The sequence below is a fragment of the Podarcis pityusensis genome, assembly GCF_964106645.2.
Source record: "Podarcis pityusensis genome assembly, chromosome: 1".
NCBI classification, from domain to species: domain Eukaryota; kingdom Metazoa; phylum Chordata; class Lepidosauria; order Squamata; family Lacertidae; genus Podarcis; species Podarcis pityusensis.
This window is the reverse complement of record NC_138028.1, coordinates 118,197,900-118,222,967: the sequence shown is the minus strand read 5'-3', so window position 1 is coordinate 118,222,967 and position 25,068 is coordinate 118,197,900. Positions and strand designations below refer to the sequence as shown.

The following is a 25,068-nucleotide window of genomic DNA, read 5'->3' as shown; positions in this document are numbered from 1 at the left end:
AATGGTTATGCCCTAGAAAATAGGCCGGAACTCTCTTTCTTCTTAGAGTTGGTTTAAAACAAGTCTTCTTTTGCTTGATCATTGTTGAGGGGTGGAAAGTTCTGGAATAAATACCCTAGCATGACGTGAGAATGTCACTGTGCAGCCCATTGGAGGATGTGTAGTGCCATAGCACAATCCTGGATTTGCATGAAGTCAGGGGAGCAAAAGGGAAGGAAGGTTGCATAAGTCCGCTCACCCTCTTGGTGCGTTGGCGTTGCGGGTGGGCAGAGGCTTCACTGGGGCCCCTAGGAGGGAACTGGAACTTCAGTGCCCCTTCCTGGTAGAGAGACGACAATGGCACAATACGGACCCAGTGGGCATCAACCGGGCTCAGAAAAAGGCTAACGTGCAGTGAGGTGGTTGGGTGGTTAATAATAATAATAATAATAATAATTTATGATTTATACCCTGCCCATCTGGCTGAGTTTCCCCAGCCACTCTGGTGGTTTACCACTCCAAGATCACATTCTCAGGCGAGACACTGTTTCGGCCGGAAGGCGAGCATCTTTCCCTATCAGGAAATGATATTTGGTTGTTCGATATGATTGGAGGCATTAAGGGATAGATGCAGATGCGAGTGGTTTGGTGGCAAGCATTGCTCGATTGGCAGTTGGGCATTTGGGCAATCCTGTGTTTCGGATGGAGGCGAGGTTGTAGTCTCCGCCTGCCCCTCCAAATGCTGGCATATCCCTTTAAAGGGATCTGGGGGGAGTGGCCATGTCCACGGGACCAGGTGGGGCCAGGGCCAAAGGCACTCCCCCAGGTGGCGGTCCCTACGGGGGTCACCCCAAGCCAAACCCTCTTTCATTTGTATTCAATAAAGTTGTGTTCTGTTTTAACCCAAAATCAGTCTTATTTTTCTCTTATTTATATGGGTTGGGGTATGGGGAGCCCGATGCCTGGTCCTGCAAGAACGATGGCCGTAGCATGGAAGTAAGAAGGGAGAGACGCTGAAAGGGTGGAAAAGGTGATTTAAAGATAAAGAACCATAAAAAAGGAAAGCAAGGGCCTTGAAGTTGTCAATCAATGGCATATGGGCAGCAGATGGAACACAAGTCACCTGGCCACCGTCGTCTTTTCTTCGGTCAGATATACTGTATTTATGTTATAGTCTTTCCCCCCTAAATTTGCCTATATACAGATAAATTGGCATATATATGCAAGTTCCGTGCAAGTTTCTGCCCTTTTTTGGAAGTGCACATGCGGCCATTAGGGGTATCAAAGAATTTTGATCCGCCACAGTTTTTAAATCTGTTGCAGGGAGAAATAACTTCCAGGTCAGAGGTCATTCACCTGCTCCTGCTCAAGACTATGGTAGTGTGGTGCCTCTTCTTTAACTCTGCAGTGCACACTTCCTCTACCCAGAAGCAGAGAATGCTACAGCTGAGGCAATGTCTGTTGCTGCTGAGACTTTGGAGATTTCGGTATTTCTTTCCCAGAAAAACATTTCATAACCTACCTGTGAAGCTGTAGTCTGCAGCTTTTGTAGCCCATTTTCCAATCTTTCCATTTTTTGAACCAACTCTTTTCTCTTCTTCGCTAGCAGATTCTGGTAGAGTTTAATTAGTTCCAGGAAACTCTTTGGTGTCGTGTAGTTATAACGCTTCTCATTCTGCTGGTATTTGACGCTAACTTCATTAACGCTTGTGTGTGCAAAAGCTATGAAGTGGCTGATTGAAGGCTTCACGTGAGGCTGAAAAACAAATCCATAGCGATACTTCACAATATGTCAGGCTTCACTGTAGAACTGATAAAGTTGTACAGGAAATAACATTTAGCATTTATTTTTCAGCACAGTCCTATGTCTGTTTACTCAAAAGAAAGTACCATTATGTCCAATGCGTCTCACTTCTTAGTGTGTTTAAGATAGTTGTTCATTTCAAGACTGACAACGAAATCTTATACATGTCTTCCAACATCAATGTGACTTACTCCCAGGTAAGCATGTATGAGCCTGGTGTCCCAAAACTACTTCTAAATGTGTTTCATTGTATTTTAGCTATTGTTTCTAACTAGTTTGCCTTTATTACTTTGTATTTTATACTTGCATTTTTAAAATGTTGCATACCACCTTGAAGCCAACTTGGGAGAAAGGTAAGACATAAATAAATTGAATAATAATAATTGAATAATTGAGGTTGCACCTACTTGGGGTTGCACCTAGAAGAAGAAGAAGAATTCTTATTCTAGGTACAACCCCAAGTAGTTTGCTTAAAGAACCGCCCAAGGTTCAAGAGCATATGTTAAGCTCATGTCTGTACAGGCAATTATTACATTTATACCCTAATTTCCTTCCCTCTGATGTAGGTGTGAGACAGAGAGGGTCACTGGCTCAAGGTCGCCCATAGAATCATAGAGCCATTACATTTGGTAATGCCATAGAATTGTAGAGTTTGAAGGCACCGCCAGAGTTATCTAGTCCAACCCCTGCAATGCTCGAACCCACGGCAATGAGATTAAGAGCCTCATGCCCCACTAGCTGAACTATATCCAAGTGAGCTACATGAACCTGGTATCTCATGTTCCAGTCCAACACCCTAACCACTAAACCATGCTGATAATCAAATTGCTAACGAGAACAAACTTCATCTTGCCTCTCATTATATCAGTGTGGCGATGTATTTTTAAACTGAGCTAGTTGTTTTACGGCCTTCTCTTGCGGCTGATTTAATTATGGAATTGACATATAATATAATGTACTATTGTAGTTGCGTATTTTCTGTTGCAAACATTAAAGCAGCCTGGAAAGGGAGGGGGGGGCAAAAAGTGGGGTAAAAAGTTTCCAAAATAAAACGCAGTCGATGAATCTTAAAGAGTTCTCTCTCTTCTGACTTTTGTCGTTTGGTGTAACTGCATTGCAGGAATGCCTAAGGAAAAAAACAGCTGGTTCAGTCTCTCAATCCTTGGAGTCAAGCAACTGCTGACTATGGTGATGTATTGCATGAACACTTCAGTCTATCATTGTAATACATCAAAGCAAGGTACTTGTTTGAAGGTGGAATTACTCAAAAAGTGTTGTCATTTAGCAGACCTGTCCGGGAACAAGGGATCAGTTCAGTCATAGAGCAGAAGACACAGTATACTGCTAGGAGGAAGGAGGTTTTTCTCCCCCTTTAGCTTCAAAATATTAGTGCATTAATGAAATACAATTTGCATTCATACAGATTGCAGCACAGGGGAAGGTCACAATGTGACCGTAATTACTCAGAATCAAATGCTATTCCAACAGAAATAGGTTACTCTAGCTATGTTGCTGCGGTTGTTTCCACACTAGTAATTTCCCCTCGAATAGTCATCCTACATATTTGCAGAGAATCCAAAGGGCAGTATCAAACTGTTGCAAGTCCAGTGTTTCCGTATAGCCTTCCTGTCTATTTCCAAGCCTGATTTGTGATTTATTTTTTATTATTTGCACTATAATTGTACTGCAAAGCAGACAGGGAGAATGCTATTGAGCCTTTTCAGGGCTCCTGCACATCTAATAAAATAATTCCTGCTTGTAAGTTCTGCCTCTTTTGAGTGCCCCCTGTTGCTCATGGCTGGAGGATGGGTAACAAATAGACAATTGCCTCCCGATCAGCGCTATTTTGTATAAAAATGTATAGTAAATATAATGCAAGGATTCCATCAATGAAAGTCTTACCCCTGACCAGACAGCAATATTGGGCCAATTGAGAAAAAGTATTCAAGGTATAAGGGACGTGGGTGGCGCTGTGGGTTAAACCACAGAGCCTAGGACTTGCCGATCAGAAGGTCGGTGGTTCGAATCCCCGCAACGGGGTGAGTTCCCATTGCTCGGTCCCTGCGCCTGCCAACCTAGCAGTTCGAAAGCACGTCAAAGTGCAAGTAGATAAATACCTTCCAGCGGGAAGGTAAATGGTGTTTCTGTGTGCTGCTCTGGTTCGCCAGAAGTGGCTTAGTCATGCTGGCCACATGACCCGGAAGCTGTACGCTGGCTCCCTCGGCCAATAAAGCGAGATGAGCACCGCTACCCCAGAGTTGGCCACAACTGGACCTCATGGTCAGGGGTCCCTTTACCTTTTATTCAAGGTACACTCAAATAGCTACCTACCACCAATTCCCCAGCCACAACCCAACAGAAATCAATAAAAGGGAACAGAAATGCAAACAGGAAGCTTTGACATTCAAAAAAACTTTTGCTAACGGTACTTAAGTGAACGTCACATTTGATATAGCTCAGTCAGTAGAGCATAAGACTCTTAATCTCAGCGTTGTGGGTTCAAGCCTCACCACAGGGGTCTAGAACAGAAGCAATTTGAATTTTGTACAACCACTTCATAAAACAGGCCAAAGACCACTTTTATTCAGGATCTTCCAAAAGGGCGAAATTTTGTGAATATTATCCACGCAGTCTTATAGGAAAAGTAAATTAACTGAAAATATACATGAGGCTTCCTATGAAATGTCACTTATTGAAAATTGGCCACCCATTTTGTACGCCCGGGGAAGTGATTAGATAGGTACAAGGGAGGCATAAACATTTTCTTATTTTCCAGTAGAATTTAGTGCAGCAGTGTAGGTGGGGCACTTCTGTTGTCCCAGTTTTCAAACACAGTGGGTCACTGGCACTTACTGGGGTGGGATGGGGCAAAGCACAGGGAGCTTGCTGCTGTGAGGTGTAGTGGAGCCAATCTTGCCACTCTTCCCATCACATGCCAGAACTGCACTGAGCTCCCTATGCCTCCGCTCTAGTAAGTGGCAGCAACATGCTGCGTTTGGGAGCCTGTGCGGCAGAACCAGCCACTACTGTTGCTGTTACAGTGGTACCTCTGGTTATGTACTTAATTCATTCCGGAGGTCCATTCTTAACCTGAAACTGTTCTTAACCTGAAGCACCACTTTAGCTAATGGGGCCTCCTGCTGCTGCCACACCGCCGCCGCGCGATTTCTGTTCTCATCTTGAAGCAAAGTTCTTAACCCGAGGTACTATTTCTGGGTTAGCGGAGTCTGTAACCTAAAGTGTATGTAACCTGAAGCGTATGTAACCCGAGGTACCACTGTATTGGGCAATACATGATTCTAAATAATGTTAGCAAATGTAAATACAGAACTGGAACACACACACACACACACACACACACACACACAGAAAGAGAGATGTTATTTCGGAGGAATTAATCACAGTTAAAAGCACGGGATTTTGCAAACATGGTCCCCGTATCCTCAATACTGCTACAACATTCAGCATGGCTGGGGATGCTACGCGGATTCCATCTCAGTCCTAGTTGCAGTGGCCTAGACTGCACGGGCGATGTGTTTGCCCTGAAAGGGTTAAGTAATTTTCATGCAGCCCAAGCCAACATGTACAAATCCCAAGACTCAAGGGTCTTGGGAAGTACCTGTTTGGCTGACACGTCCATTGCCTCTGTGAAGGGCTATTGCAAAATATACGCGTTTGGCATGCATAAGGTCCAAAATTCATTGCCCAAGATAGGGCTGTGAAGGCTCCTATGTGAAACCCTGCGCAACCCCTTCCTCCCTGTTAGTGTAGAAGCTGCTGAGCTAGATGAACCAGCTTTCCATGTGCTTTACCAAAGCTGAAAAAAGTACCCTAGGGCAGGCAGAGAGGAAAATAAAGAGCTGGCATTGGCTGTAAATGTCCTCAGTCCCCAGCAGAGTTTCTTTTCCTGCTGTGAACTGGGATTGTCAGACCCTGAATTCCTGGGAGGAGTGGGAAGTGCGGTGGGAGAATCTACAGGCACAACTGTTTCTATTTACTCCTGCCAAGGAAAAGTTTCTTGACCTTCAGGCAGCAGAAGGGAGAGACAGAGGCAGTTGCCAGGAATATAGCCATGACATACCACCCAACATTTCTCCAATGAAAATAGGGATGTCCTATTCCATGATGGTGAGGATGATGATGACGATATACAGTCGTACCTCAGAAGTTGAACGGAATCTGTTCCGGAAGTCTTTTTGACTTTCAAAATGTTTCGAAACCAAGGCATGGCTTCCGATTGGCTGCAGGAAGCTCCTGCAGCCAATCAGAAGCCGCATCAGCCACATCGGACGTTTGGGTTCCAACATTCGCAAACCGGCTACAAAAAGGGAGGTGTGAGGAGGTCAATGAAACAAGCAAATGGAAGTTAAAGATATGTAATTTGGGATTTGTGGGTTTTTTCTCTCCTTTTTTATCTTTTTGCTGTATTGCTGTATTGGTTTTTGCATTTTTCCTTCTTTTTATGCATTGTAGTGTTGTTTTTTATTTTCTTCTCTTTCTTTCTTCTATAATTCTGAAACTACTAATAAATATTATTTTTTTAAAAAAAAACAACAACATTCGCAAACTGGAACACTCACTTCTGGGTCTGTGGCATTCGGGAGCCAAAATGTGGGAGTCACAAGGCATTCATCAACCAAGTTACGACTGTAATGGTAATAATTTTACAGTCATACCTTTTGTTGAAATAGCTTCAGGTTAAGCATTTTTAAAGACAGGAGTGCCTGGCGTGCTCTGGTCCATGGGGTCACGAAGAGTCGGACATGACTAAACGACTAAACAACAACAACAAGCATTTTTGGGTTGCGCTTTGCGGCGACCCGGAAGTAATGGAGTGCGTTACTTCTGGGTTTCACCGCTCGCGCATGCGCAGACGCTCAAAATGATGTCGTTCATGCACGAAAGTGGCAAAATGCGACCCGCGCACACGCAGTCGCGTGTTACGTTCTACTCAGGATGCGAACAGGGCTCCGGAACGGATCCTGTTCGCATCCAGACGTACCGCTGTACTATTTATACCCTGCCCATCTGACTGGCTTGCCCCAGCTACTCTGGACAGCTTTCCACATATACAAAACATAATAAAACATAAAACATTTAAAAAAAACCACCTTCCTATACAGGGCTGCCTCCAGAAGGCTCAGGGGTCGCATAACTCCATACCCTCCAACATTTCTCTAATGAAAATAGGGATGCCCTAAGGAAAAGCAGGACATTTCACGATCAAATCAGAAACTGGGAGACTTCTGTAAATCCGGGACTGTCCCTGGAAAATAGGGACACTTGGAGGGTCTGCCATGAGAATGGTTGCTTATGAGCATTTGATCATTGGTGTTCAGATGTGAGCACATCTCCTCGAATTCTCATCATGACATCTGTATACACGATTGCAAAAGCGAGATTCCTCCAGAGGTTGTCAGACGTGCTTATTCCAAATTGCTGTTTCTATTTGTATCAATTACTGAGCTGACTACACAAATCTCATCCACTTTATTTTAATCTTTGGGATGATGTGCTTTTAATGCACATCATCCAAAAGATTATTAGCAACTTATTGTTGTTACCTTTTAAAATCTACTTTTGAATAGCGAGATTTCTTAGTAGCAATTGTCAGCCTGTTAAGTGCTGTTCAGACCTCTGAATGTAATCTTCTACCCAGTATCTATGGCACCCGGTATATTTTCTACTATGTTAATTATTTCAAGGCGGGAAGATGAAATACCAAAAAAGGCTTTGTTGTCTACTCAAATTAGCATAACCAAAAGAGAAATAAATTTCCTACAACAAAGGCAGGCAATACAATAACTCAAAAGAGTGGAGTTTTTTTTCATTAGTGTATCAAACTGCAAGACAGAAACATGTAATTTTAAAAAAAAAAAAAAGCTCATAAGTAAAAATGGAAACACAGCTGATGCTGCAACATTAGAATGTAGGTTTCAGATATGAGGATTCTGGAGCTATCTTGAATTCAGTTTAAATGCCTTATATCAAAGGTTTTAAGGAATGGTGCAGCCTTCAGCCCTGGGAAATTACTCCCACTGGTTTCAGTGGGACTGGCTTGCACTAAAAAGAAATGTTCTTTTTTGCATTGAATTGTCTTTCCTTATGGTAGACTACCGTATTCTTTGCTCTATAAGACTCACTTTTTCCCTACTAAAAAGTAAGGGGAAATGTGTGTGCGTCTTATGGAGTGAATGCAGGCTGCGCAGCTATCCCAGAAGCCAGAACAGCAAGAGGGATTGCTGCTTTCACTGCACAGCGATCCCTCTTGCTGTTCTGGCTTCTGAGATTCAGAATATTTTTCTCCTTCTTTTCCTCCTCCAAAAACTAGGTGCGTCTTGTGGTCTGGTGCGTCTTATAGAGCGAAAAATACGGTACTTCTTTTTTAAAAAACAAAACCACCCACCCCTCTAACCTTAGTACAGTGGTACTTCAGGTTACAGATGCTTCAGGTTACATACGCTTCAGGTTACAGACTCCGCTAACCTAGAAATGGTACCTCTGGTTAAGAACGTTGCTTTAGGATGAGAACAGAAATCGTGCTCCGGCGGCAGCAGGAGGCCCCATTAGCTAAAGTGGTGCTTCAGGTTAAGAACAGTTTCAGGTTAAGAACGGACCTCCAGGATAATTAAGTACTTAACCCGAGGTATCACTGTAACTGGAAAAGTTTTAAATGTGCGTCGGCAACATGAGTGACCTTACAACTGCACTGCAACAACATTTCTATGAACAGAGTAGAGTTTCAAGTTGTAGGATCAGAGACTGGGAAATCACATGCCAAAAACCCAAGTAGTACACGCTATAGAGGGTTGTTGAGAGAAAAAAACACCATGTGCCCACATTCTAAAGGAAGGCAGGGATACTGTGTGCATATTAGAGGCAAGATAAACCCTTGCTAGCTGCATTTTCAAACCCTTAATCTCACGCAAATGTTATTTTGATGTGCTCACGTGCATTCCGCCTGTTGGTTGTTGAAACCCAGGGACACATTTCCCCTGACGCCTCCTGCGAGTTTACAAGCATTCCGTGCACATTCCCTGCTTTGCATGGAAAATGTATTTGCACAGTTGTCAGCATGATGGACAGGGGGAGAATGATACGAAAGTGCAGAGATCTTTTACTTGTTACTACATACAATAGCCCAGTAGGACTCACGGTGTGTTGGTGAGACAAACTGTGCCCTATTCTGGAACATATTAAGTTTGTCTCCAGGACACACATGACTTCACGAGGGTGTCTAACCTCATTCATAATAGATGCTAATCTTTTCAGGGCTGACTGATGACAGCATTTCCTGCCCTTCACGGAATTAGAGCTGGGTTTTATCAAAGGACTCAAACTGCCTGCTAATTAGACTAATTCCCTTCATCATGAATTATTTATTTCCATTGGTAACCGATCACTGTGACATTAATGGGTTCTGCTCAACTTAGTTTCCTACTAATATACACTATAAGTTAAACGCTTAAAAAACTCCCCATACTTTTAACTGCAAGTTAAATGTAACCTCTAAGTCAAATTCCTGACATCATTTGCAAAGAAAGGGGGGGGGGTCTGCTGATGTCAAGTGATCTAAAACCTGCTTAAATTCTGACGTTTTAAGTTAATATTTCCTGAGTTAAGTCAGAAATTTCGGCTTAAAATCCATGGGACTGGATCACCAATATGATTATTGAGTTTGAGAGGCGTTGACAAGAATGTTCCCCCTCAGTGTTGGGTCTTGCAGACAAGGGCAGCTTTTGAGAATGCAACATAATCATGAAAGGGAAGGAAACACTGAAATTGTAGGAAAGGTCTGTTCCAGTTAAATTATTGTAGTCATCTCATTTCAAAGCTTGTAGTTGTGTAACGTCATTGAAACACACACACACACACACACACACACACACACACACACACACAGAGTAATTTTTAATCTCACCCAAAATGAGGTCACAATACTAAGCCTTTATCTGGATGGGGCTACTTCAAATTGTGGTAGGGGTTCACAAGACTCCTATATATGCAAGAAACTTTCCTGCACCTAGAGAACATGGCAGAAGGAAATAATATCTACTGCTTCTAAGCTCAATTGTTAACCAGCTGGTCCCCTACTGGAGGATCACTGGCTTCCTAGAACAGAAGTGATCCTAGCAATTCCACTATTTCTCCTAAATGGTCACAAAAAAACCAAAATACCCCCAAAACCCTTCTTCTTTTTTTTGCTTTGGAATAAAACATTTTCCATTCATTTAACGTTTCAGCAGGGCAAATTATATATTAAAAAAAAATGCACGGAGAAATGGATTGCCTTGTGGCAGTACCCATAATGGGGAACTGTGGTTTAATGGAAGCCAGGATGTCTGACTCAAAACCAGTAAGCAATGGGAAAAGGAGAGACGTAAGCAGAGGAACACATAGCCATGGTGCTTCTCCACCACTTCATAAACCATGGCTTATGAAGTCATGAATTAACATTGAAATGTAGCCACCATATATCAGTTCCCAACCTTTTCAAACTTTCCCCCTCGTATTCACATTTTCTTATTAATTCACTGTTTCAAACATCTCTATCACACCTTTCTATGCAAAGGCTCCAAGCAAAATACTGTATTTTTCGCTCTAAAAGACGCACCAGACCATAAGACGCACCTAGTTTTTGGAGGAGGGAAACAAGAAAAAAAATATTATGAATCTCAGAAGCCAGAACAACAAGAGGGATCGCTGCGCAGCGAAAGCAGCGATCCCTCTTGCTGTTCTGGCTTCTGGGCTCCATAAGATGCACACACATTTCCCCTTACTTTTTAGGAGGGAAAAAGTGAGTCTTATAGAGCAAAAAATACGGTACTTACTCTTTGTGCACACAAAATTTCAGCACTTTCGCTGGCCTAGAAGTACCCTAAAGATCCTGGAATACATATGAAAGCTTTGTCTTCCAAGAGAGATGTATAAATGTCCAGTTTTCAGATGCTCCCAAAAACCATGGTGTTCTTGGCTAACTCACTTACAGAATATCCTGCAAGAAAGTCACTTTGATGTACCCTTCTGTTTTTTATATAAGAAAGTCAGTAAGTTTGCATATAACAACCACAGAATCATAGAATTGTACAGTCGGAAGGGAACACAAGGGTCATCTAGTCCAGCCCCCTGCAATGCAGGAAACTTGAACCCACGACCCTGAGATTAAGCTTCTCATACTCTACCGACTGAGCTATAAATAACAACAGCTCCTACTACAATAATAAAAAAAAAAATAGTATTAGCGGAATTGGAGGAATCACATGCAAAAGAAGAGGCTGACATAACTGCTAATTATATTATTGTTTGTCATGGTTTGCACTGGATTAATTTGCAGATAGGGAAGTCTGCTCTAAATAAGAAAAAAAAAATCTTTTGAAGGATTATGTGCTACTTGCGTACGATCTCTCTGCACAAAATACAGCATGAAGACTATTACTTAATTTAGCTGAAATGGTAGCTTGTTGACAAAAGAAACCTTGCTGAGGTTGAAACGCTTTTACGAAGCAAAAAAAATAAATAAATTATTGCAGTAGCATGCAACAATACCATTTTCTTTATAACGGTGACACAATATTTAGCTCTGTAATTTAAAGGTAATTGCTCTACTTTCACGATGTTAATGCTACTGAAAAATATGGTACGAGAAATAAGTAAACTTTTCCCTTAGGATAGGAAATTGCTTTTAATGGAGGAAACTGCCATTCATTTTTGCTTTTATGTTAGCAGCAAATTCATCAGGTTAGACCTAGATAGAATGAAAGATTTTTGTAGCTTAATACTGTCATTAAGCAGCAGTCTGGCTTAGACTTACTTACAAAGTAAGAACAATTTGATTCAGCTTGAGATCACGCTGTGCCTGGGAATGCTCACAGGCCCTAGAGGACTGGGTTATTGTTTTCTGTGTAATTGGTCCAAATGGTGATATTCTACTACCGTATCCCAGAGAATCCTATTACTTCTTCTTCTTTTTTTAATGGTTTATTTTCTTTTTCAGATAATACCCTATTACTCCTCATTATTGCTGACAGCCCCAGAACTCCATTCTGGTTCCATTTTATTTGGCCGGCACATAACTGAATAGCCGAAAGCAGCCGCAACCCAACCATTAGATAGAGGGAGGCAAACACCTCAGAGGACCACAGCATTCCCCAGTCATTCCTCTCTGTTGCCACATGAGTCTTCTAATCTGGCCTGCTGCCTCCGGAGTGATGGAGGATGCTAGGGTGTAAACAAAATAAATGTCCCAATCACCAATGTTGAAGTAAGATTCAGCAGCCAGTTGAGTTGGTTTCTGTATGTGGAACTAGCCGGGGTGCCATCTTGCCCCTTCACCTCAGGCAGCCTGATAATAATAATAATAATAATAATAATAATTTATTTATACCCCGCCCATCTGCCTGGGCCTCCCCAGCCACTCTGGGCGGCTTCCAACAAAATATTAAAATACCAATTGAGTGTTAAAAACAATAAAGTGGTACCTCGGGTTACATACGCTTCAGGTTACATACGCTTCAGGTTACACACTCCGCTAACCCAGAAATAGTGCTTAAGAACAGAAATCGGGCTCTGGCGGCGTGGCAGCAGCAGGAGGCTCCATTAGCTAAACTGGTGCTTCAGGTTAAGAACAGTTTCAGGTTAAGAACGGACCTCCGGAACGAATTAAGTACTTAACCTGAGATACCACTGTACAGCATTAAATATTAAAAACTTCCCTAAACAGGGCTGCCTTCAGATGTCTTTTAAAGATAAGATAGCTGCTTATTTCCTTCACATCTGAAGGGAGGGTGTTCCACAGGGTGGGCGCCACTACCGAGAAGGCCCCCTGTCTGGTTCCCTGTAACCTCACTTCACGCAATGAGGGAACCGCCAGAAGGCCCTCGGCGCTGGATCTCAGTCTTGGGCCTGCCCTAGCTGAAAGGAAAATTAGATTGACCTCTCTTGCATCCCACAAGGTTATTCCCGCTACATCATACTATGCCTTTGGCATACATGGTGCTTTGCAGAGGACCCTAAATAATAATGAAAAAGACTGCTTATTGTCCCAAGGTGTTTGCAGTCAACACTTTGACTGTGTGGAAGCAACGAATGAAAGTGAGGAGGAAGACAGAGAAAGAGAGAGAAAGGTAAAAGGTAAAGGACCCCTGGACGGTTAAGTCCAGTCAGGCGACTATGGGGTGCGGCGCTCATCTCGCTTTCAGTCCGAGGGAGCCGGCGTTTGTCCATAGATAGCTTTCTGGGTCATGTGGCCAGCGGGACTAAACCGCTTCTGGTGCAACGCAACACAGTGATGGAAGCCAGAGCGCACGGAAACGCCGTTTACCTTCCCGCCACAGTGGTACCTATTTATCTACTTGCGCTGGTGTGTTTTCGAACTGCTAGGTTGGCAGGAGCTGGGACAGAGCAATGGGAGCTCACCCCGTCGTGGGGATTCAAACCGCCATCCTTTTCATTGGCAAGCCCAAGAAGCTCAGTGGTTTAGACCACAGTGCCACCCACATCCCCCATAGAGAGAAAGAGAGGCAAGGGGAACAATGGATGAAGGTGAGCAGATGCACTCCACCAGGTGATTGCAGTTATCAGGCTACAATAGAAGAGCTCAGCTGGTTGGTCCTGAAGTTTCCTGGACCCAAGTCAATCAGAACTTTGCATATTAGCACAAGACCTTGCACCTGGTCAGGTAGGATGTGGGTAGCCAGTGTACTTGTTTTAGCAGAGTTGTCAGCCATGTTCCCCCAGCAGCAGTCCAGCCATTGCATTCTGCGTGGACTAGATGGCCCTTTGCAACGCTACAATTATATGATTCTACCTGGACCAGGCACAACAGCAACCCCACCTAAAACACATTGCAGTAATCCAGTTACCAATGCATGGACTACAATGGCCAGGTTATCCCAATCCAGTTACAGCTGTAGCTATGCAATGAAGTACTTCTTTTTGTTGTCCTGAATCTCCTGCTATTTCTCCTGGCAATTCTATTTGTTATGCTACTTTTATCATTTTATCTTGATTTTTAATACATTTTTAAAAATTGATTATCTGGAGATCCTGTGGAGATATAGTTCATTAGACAAATATGTATTTGTCTATTGAACTATACTGTATCTCATGCTTTCTGTTCCAGTCACAGGATCTCCAGATAACTACAGTAATATCCAAACCAATAACTAATATCCGATTCCCCCAGTGAAGCGCGATTTTGAAGAGGCAATAGTAAACAGTTGTGGGAGAGAACCTGACCAGTAGTGCTTCCGTGGCTAGATTTGCAAAATGGAGCATGTCAGAAGTCATGCACAAAACCCACGGCAGCAAAATAAGCTGTACTTACATCAAGTAAATCCATCCTGTCAATGAAGCTGGTGCTAACGGACTGGAGAGCGACCAGGGGCCAAGCATGGAACCAGTCAATGGCAGTGCAATTGACGAGGGCTGGAAATTTCCTTGCTCTTGCTCTCAGGGTGAAACCCACCGGGGAGAAGCATAACACAACCTGGGAAGCAAAGAACGTTCCCATGAGAGAGTCTTCAGTAATTAACCAGGCTTTAAATTAATGTCGGAAGACTAATGGTACCATTCAGATAATTAATTAGTTGGACACACCAAGTAAAACCTCAAAATGTGCTTCCCTAAATCAGTCAGCTCAACACATTCCCATTCCCAGCTGTGCACTTACAATCCATTCAGGATTCTCGGTCTATGGTAGCCAGCAGAACTCTCTGTGACCTTATAGACAGAGCTGCTCAATAATACTAAGGACACAATCCAGCCAAAGTTAAGCCCTTTTAAGTTCCACTGGGTTCAGCAGCTGCATCTAGAGAGCTGGAGTGCCACAGTGGCTAAAAAGACTAAGCTACAAAGCAGACTGCGCCATGGACTCACGAGATCAGTGGTGTCCAAACTTTTTTCAAAGAGGGCCAGATTTGATGAAGTGAAGGGCCGACCAAAGGGCCGACCAGAGTTGTTGACCTTTACCTTTTTTTAGGATTGAAGTTGCTGAGGGTTTTTTAGGATTTTACCCCAGGAAATAAAACTGCCACAGGAGCTGGATGAAACAGACCGGTGGACCGGATTAGGCCCCTGAAATGGACTTTGGACATGGCTGCGCTAATAGTCTTAGGCAAGTCACTCTCAGCCCCCCAACTCGTAACACACATGCACACCTGGAATATGGGGATAATAATGTCGATTTATATAGCATCCCTATAAAGTACAGCTAGATAATGCATTTTATACAGTGATTTGAAACCATGAAATTATATAAATGTTAAGGTGATGGGGATGGTTTTCTTAAATCTATGAGAACTGAAGTGCTTGACTTTGGCTAGACCATGCCCTAGTCACTTTGAAGCTAGCAATGGTGAGTGGTTTAAATATGCATGTATCGAATAATGAAATATCAATGTACCCACACAGTTTTAAACTGGTGATGCCTTCTCAGGTGGGGCAGAAGGTTAGCACCATGTTCCTCCTGCCTTAGCTTTGTCTATACACCCAAGTGTTTTATCACAATGGATGAAAGATAAGAGGCCTTTCATGAAATCCACAGGCCTCATTTCTAATTTCCTTTAAGTATATTATCCACCACCCACCCCAAGTCTTATGTTGGGTCAAATTAGACATGATGTTAAATGCATTTAACACACATGTGTTTTTTAAAAACAAAAACAAAATAGCAGCTGCTGTGTGGTGTGTGTGTGTGTGTGTGTGTGTGTGTGGTGATTATTGGGATCACACCAGAAAGAGAGAGGGGGCATTTAACCCTTTCCTACCTCCTGCTGAAGTGCTGAAGCAAATTGCTGCTCTGAAGCCATTTAGATTTAACATCACATAGGGGCTGCTTCCCTATAATATCACCTTTGTCACCCCACACTTCCCAATGCTACAAAAGTGACAGTACAGAACTCCGCTTTTGGTTGTGAAAAATAATTACTTGGTACTTGGTAACTTGGTTTACGAACTTAATCTGTTCCGGAAGTCCGTTCTTAAACCAAAGCGTTCTTAAATCAAGGCATGCTTTCCCATAGCAGCGGGGAACTCAATTTACGAATGGAACACACTCAACAGGAAGCAGAACATGTTCTTATTCCAAGGCAAAGTTCACAAACCAAAACATCGACTTCCGGGTTTGCAGCATTCTTAATAGAAGTTGTTCATAAACTAAGCTGTTCTTAAACCAAGGTACCACTGTATTACATTCTCCTTGCTTTTCGGATAGTAGATATCACTGACAATAGTAACTTAACACGCATTAATTAAAACAGTGGTAATCCGGCAAGAGCAATAGAAATATTTCATAAGAAAAAGTGGTGCATACTATTTCCTTGTGCACACAAACTTTCCTAAGGGCTTATGAGAATCAGTATAACCCACCTGATGGAATCATGGATATTGACTGGAACGGAATATTCTTACTAAACATCAAGAAGAACATTCTGACAGTAAGAGCTGCTCCCCAGTGGAACAGACTCCCATGAGATGTAGTGGGCTCTCATTCCTTGGAGGTCTTTAAGCAGAGGTTGGATGGCCATCTGTCATGTATGATCTAATTGAGATTCCTGCATTGCAGGGGGTTGGACTAGATGACCCTCGGGGCCCCTTCCAACTCTACAATTCTGATTCTATGAAAGAAGATTATTTTTTTCTAAAAAAAAAAAACTTGTCAAGCATGGTTTGAGAACCAGAGGCTATAAAACCTGCTGATTCTATGTACAGTGGTACCTCAGGTTAAGTACTTAATTTGTTCTGGAGGTCCGTTCTTAACCTGAAACTGTTCTTAACCTGAAGCACCACTTTAGCTAATGGGGCCTCCTGCTGCCACCGCGCTGCCTGAGCACAATTTCTGTTCTTATCCTGAAGCAAAGTTCTTAACCTGAAGCACTATTTCTGGGTTAGCGGAGTCTGTAACCTGAAGCATATGTAACCTGAAGCGTATGTAACCTGAGGTACCACTGTACAGTGTATGCTTTGCAATTTTGAAATACTGAAGATAGGTTAAACAAGCAAGCATTTGCTTTAGGCGGTCCTTATTTCTTTTTTTAAAAAGGAAGTTTCCCAGAATTGCCAATGAGGAATCCAAACCTGAAGGTCACCATGAAGGATTTGATAGAAGGCCAATAAAGATTAAAGAGTTACCAAAGCTATCCATCATCTGAAGAATGGAAGGAGCAAGCAGGTATTGATCAGACCTCTAGTAGGAAGTGGCAAGGTCACACGTGGGGAACGCAAGAACTGTGCAAGAGAGTGAGCTGGATGGAGCTCAACAGGCAAGAAATTAATGCTCTTAGTTATAAACAGCACACCCAAAGATGTTGTGACGCACAGACCTTAGGTGCTGAAATATCTGCTTATTTGGAAGATGTATACCGCTCCCTTCTGTTGCAGTCACAACACTCAGGGGAGCTTACAACAGCTTAGAAAAATCCACCAGAAAACTGCATTAAATTTCCATACTGCCCTTCATCCAAGGATCACAGGGCAGTTTCCAGTATCAACTGCATTTTACTCAAAAGTAGCCCCATTGAAATCAATGACGCTTAGGGCTCCATCCACACTTCTGGAGAGTGGGGGGGGGGGGAGAGACAACTCTTTAGTACTCAGTCGTCTTAAGTGGCAATTCGGGTATTCACTGGCTGGATATTTCCTCCAATTTAACGCTAAAGAGAGGATATTCCCTGGGAAAGGAGTGGGGAAAGGGTGGAACCGCTTGGACCTCTGTTTTCTAGGACTAGCTGAAGTGTGCATGAGTCCTTAGTCACCAGGGAATTTTTTAAAAAAAGCCCTCAGACACAGACCTGGAAAACCTATGCCTCTGCCTAGAAATGCAAAGCAAAGCTACATGTGTAGGAGCCATTATCTGAATACTGTCAGAAGCTCGGCCTACACTCAAGTAGGACCCTGGTAGAGACACATGCCCGACTGGCATGTTCCCTCCCTCCTGGTCGATTGTTCGGGAGCTTCATAAGCTTTCTTCAGCCCAAACATCACAGTGACCAATGCCAACTGACACCGGCACACTTAGGGATCCGCAGAGTTTGCGCAGTTGCATAACAGACCTCAGCAACTCAGCATTTTGGCTAATCTACTTTATTTACATATAAACACACACGGAGCACTGCAACATGGCTCCCTCTCTCTCTAGCATTAGACAGCAAAGAGAAAAAGAACAAAGGACAATAGTCCCACTTCACGGAACACAATAACACAAACATCCTGTCTCTGTCATTTCCCACGCTGTGGAGTCAAAACATATACCGTCATGTGAAAGACAATAATCCCATGACTGCAATCATGGAGCAGGAATTCTAACAGAGATGGGGGCATGTCAGGGACTGGACTTATGAGGGTGAGACAGATGAGGAGGGGTGGAGATCACACATCCCCTTCTCCTGATACTGTAGGAGAAGAAGAATGCAGCACTGATTTACAGCAGGGGTTTGAGGGGGTTGAGGAAGATCACAGCTCAGAGAGATACAAACAAAATAGTTGGGAAATGTTAGAAGAAATAGGGGGCGGGGATTTGTGAGAGGGCAGTCAGCTGGCACGTTGTCACTGGAGAGCATTTCTGATCCCCCTTCTCCCAGAACTCAGCGTTCATTAAGGGTGCAGGAACAATGGAATCAAGAGACATTTGGCCACAAGCAGCCACCGTAAAGGGAGATGCTGTAGCTAGGGAGGAGGGAGGAGGAGCCCACTTTGGAGCAACGCCGTTGTTGAGGCTTGTTGTGTTCTTTGGTCTCTCACTATTAGGACTGAATGAAACTCATTAAAAAGGACCCTCCTTATTTTCTCGGCTCTTGCTGCAACCGGGGGAGGAATAGCTTTCTGGAAGCCTTGGCAGAGCCTTGACAGAGCAGTAGTCTCATGCTCTACTTTTTGTATTGCATTGGTAGTTGACTCCCCCTCATTTCAGAACATTATATACAACTCCCAGTTGGGAATAATCCTTCAGACATCCAATGGAATGGACTCTAGTCCATGAACGTTTATGCCATGCAGTAGCATTGGGTAGGGGGAGGCTGGGTGGGGGGGTCATGGCCCTGGGTTCATTTTTTGAGACGGTGCGACCGGGCGCCTCCACGACAGACCGCCTCATTGAAGTCGGAGCCGTGGGGAGGGAAACTGCGCCCAGGTTGGACCTTCAGGGCCTGGCACAGGTGTGCGAGGGAGTCATGGGGGCAGCTTTCTCACGCAACAACCCAATGTTGCCAGCCAGCTGGCCGCAACTCCACTCCCAGACAGTCAGCATGGTGTAGTGGTTAAGAGCGGTAGATTCGTAATTTGGGGAACCGGGTTTGCGTCTCCGTTCCTCCACATGCAGCTGCTGGGTGACCTTGGGCTAGTTACACTTCTCTGAAGTCTCTCAGCCCCACTCACCTCACAGAGTGTTTGTTGTGGGGGAGGAAGGGGAAGGAGAATGTTAGCCGCTTTGAGACTCCTTAGGGTAGTGATAAAGCGGGATATCAAATCCAAACTCCTCCTCCTCCCCCTCCTCCTCCTCTTCTTCTTCTCCTTCTTCCAAATCAAGCCTGACCTGGAAGCAGAGAGGCAACGGCAGCATTGCCACCCCTCTCCTCTGCTGGGCTCCAGAATAAGCGGTCAGGACGGGGGGGGCAGACCGCCCCAGGTGCCCTCACTGAGGGGGGTGACATTTGGCATGCCACTTGCCTGTGACTCCCAAGCCTACCCTGAGTCGTTGGGGTAAGGGGGGAGCTGCACCCCTTTGCCAGTGGTATTCCCCCCTTCATTTTGACAGCTTGGGGGAGGCTTGTGAGTCGCAGGTGGGCAGTGTGCCGAATGTCCACCATGGGCAGCTCGCTCCGACCCCGTGAGTGGCTCATTCCGCCCCCGGCTGCAGGGCACGCACACACGGCGCTCTGGGCATCTGAGAGACTACCCCGTGCCTGGGAGGGCACCCTCCGCACCACGCCCCCCCCGGAGCACGCCCGCCCTGGGCAGCACGGGCATATACTCCACCGCTGCATGCGGTGACGCCTAATGCAGCCACAGCGGGCTCCCTCCATGTCCCCCCCCACCCCAGGAAGGTATGCTCTGCTACTGATGCCATGATAAATAGTAGACTTTAAGGTGCTACAAGATCCTTTGATGGTTTTCCTGCAACTGACTAACACAGTTACCCCTCTGGAAGTTTTTTGTCCTGTAAGTGATCTAGAATAATAATTCAGTGAATTATTTGTATATGAAAAATTACTGATACACGTTTGATTCTACTTGCCTAGTTATTGCCTCTGCATCTATCCTACAATATTTATAACTGTAGAAGATACTAAATTTTCCTTTTTAAAAAAATCAATGGTAATTATCATTTTGCCTTCTCAGTGATGCTCCTCTTCTTTTTCAGTGGGGAAAAAAGGATGCAACACTACGATCCCAATTGAGCTTCCATAATTCACTCTGGTTTTGCACTTAATGTGTACAGATTAAAAGGTTAGGATATTCTTTAGGCATCCAATAACTTGATTTGGTACATTAAAACAAAATCCATCTATCGATTTCTCCCCTCACTAACAAAGATAATCTGCCACAAATACGGTGTTTATTATGAGGATTCATTCTGCATGCATCGCCTTGCAGCAGTTACATGTTGAACGTTTCCCCCCTCATATTCATTTTCCTTGTTTACCTTGAGTTGCCGACGAATTCGGTCAATAAAAAATTGCCAGCAGTTCTCTTTTGAATCAGCCTGGCCTAGCCCCCGCAGTTCCAGCCTTGTAGAAGATACTATGCTATCCACTTCATCTTCGTTAAATAAATCAGGGATATCACCTTCAAAAAAGAAAAATCTATATGTAGAATTTCGTATCTGAAGTTGAGATTACATTTTTTTTTATTCTTGATACACGTTTTTTTCATCATGATTATTATGTTTCCAAACTGAAGAGCTGCAAGTAGACTATATAGGGGTCCACCTCCCGCCCCACACATCCCCATTTTATCTCTATAACAACCCCATGAGGTAGGTCATGCTGAGAGAGACTGACTGGCCCAAGGTCACCCAGTGAAGGCCAAACCACACATTACATTAAGTGTGTTATTGAATTTTACGTGATTTGGTTTTTAAAAACAAAAGTAGCTGCTACTGTGATAGCCTCCCTCAACCAGCATTTTGCACAGATAACTGAACCAAATGTTGCAGGACTGAATGTTGCCTCAACTTTAAAAAAAATAAAATAAACTCAGTATCGGTTGTTCATAGACAATGAGGCTCTGTTATCTTGATGCTAAACTTAAACCATTCTCATAATTAAAGAGCTATATGCATGCAAAAGCACGTGCAGCTATTTCTCCCTCTCTCTTTTGTCTAAAAAACCACAATTCTCTGTTTAGTTCTTTTTCAATTCCCTGTTTTTCTGGAGCGATTCCAAGATTGGGTTAGTTATTATTTAAACCTTTTCACTATATGTTGGTGTGTTGCTTTTTTGTGTGCTGTGCTTCACATGACTTATGCGTTATTGCACTCTCAATAAAATATTTCCTATATCCATTCTCAGCAATTATTCATTTCTACATGCCACAAATATAATAATCAATCTAATCAATCACTGCAGCTACGCCTTAAAATCAAACCCTCCTTTCTCTATTTTGTCACGCAAATTAGCCAAATGAATGTTTTCTAAAAGTTGGTGATACTGTGAGGTCCTTTGGCTCCCAGCCTGCCTTTTTCCTCAATCTAACACCCCTACTATTTATTCTTTTTATTTGCAAACTGTTCCCAATTAGGGGTGCCAATTAGTTAGGGTTTTCCCCAACAGCCTACATGTTTCTCTCCACTCTGCTTGGGTTAGCAGCATTTTTGTTGATGAAGCCAGAGTTTCAAATAGAGGTCTCCCCATTTTTGGGGGTGGTGGGGAATATAAATCTCCCAGCCTTTATCTATGCTTTTTCAATTTCTGGGACTGGACTATATGATGCACACTGCATGCTGCCCTGTGGGGAAAAACTCCTGCTCACCTTGATGGATAAGGGAGAGAGCAGCACATTCAGCCAGTTCTGCTAAAATGTGCTCCTGAGCCAAATTCAAGGTTCTCATCAATGAGTTCTGTAAAGCCCTTAACAGTGTGGGATCTAAGGGCATAAGCCAATGGCAGAAATTTGCATATGCATATGTCTAGATGGAAATTTATACTGACTTCTGTGGGACGTTACTGAGACAGATGGGCACACGAAGAAGCTGAGGCTCACAGACTTTCCTGTAAAATTGGCTAGAGAGAACTCTGTGAGATCACTTCCTTTCTCCGGCCCTGGCAGGAAGCTGTAGCATTACATCCTTCCTTCCTTCATGGGCATCTCTCCTCTTTTCTTCATCGTGCTTCCAAGCTGACTACACATGACCTCAGACATCATTTTTGAACTTACATTTTGTACTTTTGTATCTTAGATAGTAGTTATAAACCTGCTTTCATTTTGCTACTGTAATTGTGGCTTCAAGACCTATGTAAGTAAATGATACTTTTACTTCTTCACAAAACAATATGTGTGATTATCGTTTTAAAGGGAGAGAAAAGGGGTAATACCAGGAAAATCCAGTTTGCCTTAAAGCATCTTGGATTATTATTTATAGAAGGTTAAATCAACCTTGTCTTACCTTCCTAGTTTAAACGGCAAAAGATGGAACTCTGCTGATCTCACTAGAGTGAGCAAGGAAAGGTAATAACTAAACAATATATCTTCTCCTTGTGCCCAAACCCATTCCTACAACTTTCAGAGGGAAATTTGTCCTCTAAGCAAAGTAAAAACACACACACACACACGCACACACAAACTCAACTTATTTTTTTAAAGGCTGAAAGAGCAAGAGATTCGGGGTCTGGTGCAAAAGACCTGGAGCTTGAGGCTAATCCAAAACAAAATTCCTTCTGGGATTCAATTACATTAAAAACTGCCTCTGCCTTTAAGAGCTCCTGAAGGAATTGCATTCTGCAGAAAATCCTTTTTCTTTCAGGAGGCATCAACAGAGCCTTTACTGGAGTTGCCCCAGGACTCTGAGTTACTGCCACCAACCGCCACCTGAGGTGCTGTGAAGAGTTGCTCTTTCCTCCTTTCTTGACATATTGAGAATGTAAAACATTATTGATTATGCAGGTCTTTGGCTGCTAATCATTTCTTGCCACTGTCATTCTTGTGGGTTGCTTCCGTTTCTGCTGAGCTGCACTATCTGAACGATACTCTTTTTATGTCACTATACTTTAACCTGATGAATGCAGGACAGCAATATTTTTAGCAGCCAAGTTACAGTAAACGGAGGTAGATTTTCATTTAATAAAGCCAGTTGCACAAACCTGGCCTCAAGAAAGACTCTCCTCCCTGGAAGAGAGGGGAGTGGTTGTGGGCGGGAGCCCGAGCACCGCCCCTAGCAGGGGGCGGTTGCCCCCTGCCTCCACCTCACCTGGCTGGCGCCCACGCCCCCTCTGCAGGCATCCAACCAGGTGCCTCGGAGGGGGCGTGTTCAGCAGCCTTATGCTGCGGTGCCAGCCTCTCTGATCCAGGGCATTTTTATGTCCAAGACATGCACAACTTCTCAGACGGACCGCATCATAAATCACAGGTATCACCAGCATTCTTACTCTAAACTTATTGAAAGCAACACAGGATTTTGGACAATTTGAATGCTTTTTTCAGCAGGTTTCACACAGGCCATCCCTTCTTCTAAATGTGTGCAAATAACTCTCTCTTTCCAATGATAATGATAGAATGTTTATTTTATGTACACTTCGCCACAGACGGCAGAACCTCATCTATTATCCTGGGGAAATCTCCTTTTTCTGACAAGATCACACTATTGTCCTAAAATAGTAAATGGTTGAAAAGACTCTAGATCTTTCTTCTGTGCTACTGTGTTGCAATTAGTGAAGAAACACAGTCAGCAGAGATTATTTTAATGGGTGTACAGTACTACTTTAAATGAAGTCTTCGCCATCTGTTCATCTCAATTATAAGCACAAAACCAACATATCTTACAATAGATTCAGAGAATACAAAGATAGTCTACTGCTATACTTGGACTGTCCCCCCCCCCCCCATATCTCTTCCCCTCTTCCAGATCTAACTGGATAAATAATAAAGAGAATGATACTCAATATAGTATCCTTTGCTTTGTGACAACACTACTTAGTGGAAAGAATAATAAAATAAAATGCTAACAACACATTAATGCTGATATGCAATTTCTATACGTGTTCTGTTTCCACTTTGACTGCTTATTCCTATACTGCAAGTTGAACGTTGTGCAATCACTTTGTTCATATAGTGCTCTCTAGAGTGAGGAGTAAACAGAATTCCTTATTATGCAGAACATGCCTTCCTTCTGCATGTGTCCCGTCGCCTCTGCATTTTGAAACTCTGGCTGCTAAAAGCCAAGATCAGGGGTCAGCAAACTTATTCAGCAGGGGGCCGGTCCACTGTCCCTCAGACCTTGTGGGGGGCCGGACTATATTTTTTTTTGGGTGGTGGGGAATGAACGAATCCCTGTGCCCCACAAATAACCCAGAGATGCATTTTAAATAAAAGCACACATTCTACCGTATGTTCTGGCGCACAAGACGACTTTTTATCCCTGGAAAATCACCCCAAAAGTCAGGGGTCGTCTTATATGCCAGGTATACACGTTGGGAAGGAGGAGAGGGAGCCGGTGAGCAGAGACACCCCTTCTGCCATCGCTCCTCCTCCCTCCCCACAGAAGGGGACGCGAAAAGTCCTTTCCGAGCGCGGCGCTCACCCGTTCACCCACCCGCCAAACACCTTGCCTCGGGCTGCTGCTGCTGCGACAGCAGAGGCAGCGGAAGGGTGCGTGCTCTGCCCTTGGCGGCGCTCAAACTCTATAACTCTAAAACTCTAAAATTGAACAGCAAAAGTTGGGGGTCGTCTTATACGCCCAGTCGCCTAAGACGCCGGAACCTACGGTACTCATGTAAAAACACCAGGCAGGCCCCACAAATAACCCAGAGATGCCTTTTAAATAAAAGGACACAATCTACTCATGTAAAAACACACTGATTCCTGGACTGTCCGGATTTAGAAGGCGATTGGGCTGGATTCGGGCCCCGGGGCCTTAGTTTGCCTACCCATGGCCAAGAATGGATAGCTTACCAAACCCCAAATTAATCTGAACAATCAAAAAACCCCGCAAAAAAACAACTTAATGGAGATCTTCAAGCAGAGGTTGGTGATCCATCTTATCTGAGACACTCTAGTTCTGGCTTGTCTGCCTCAGGAAGGGGGTTGACCTAGATAGCCTACAAAACCCTGTTTTTTAAAAAAATTGTTTCTTCTGC

General features: G+C 43.7%; 1 protein-coding gene across 1 annotated transcript in view; it reads right to left on the bottom strand.

The window, feature by feature from the left end:
- Window positions 1-25,068, bottom strand: part of LOC308458304 (dynein axonemal heavy chain 11-like) — a 228,996-nt gene that overhangs the window by 86,055 nt on the left and 117,873 nt on the right. The window contains exons 45-47 of the mRNA XM_080973289.1: window positions 20,421-20,563; window positions 14,109-14,270; window positions 1,502-1,735 (exon numbers count right to left, since the gene is read on the bottom strand). Of these exons, the coding sequence (XP_080829415.1) occupies window positions 1,502-1,735; window positions 14,109-14,270; window positions 20,421-20,563 (539 nt within the window). The remainder of the gene's footprint in view (window positions 1-1,501; window positions 1,736-14,108; window positions 14,271-20,420; window positions 20,564-25,068) is intronic.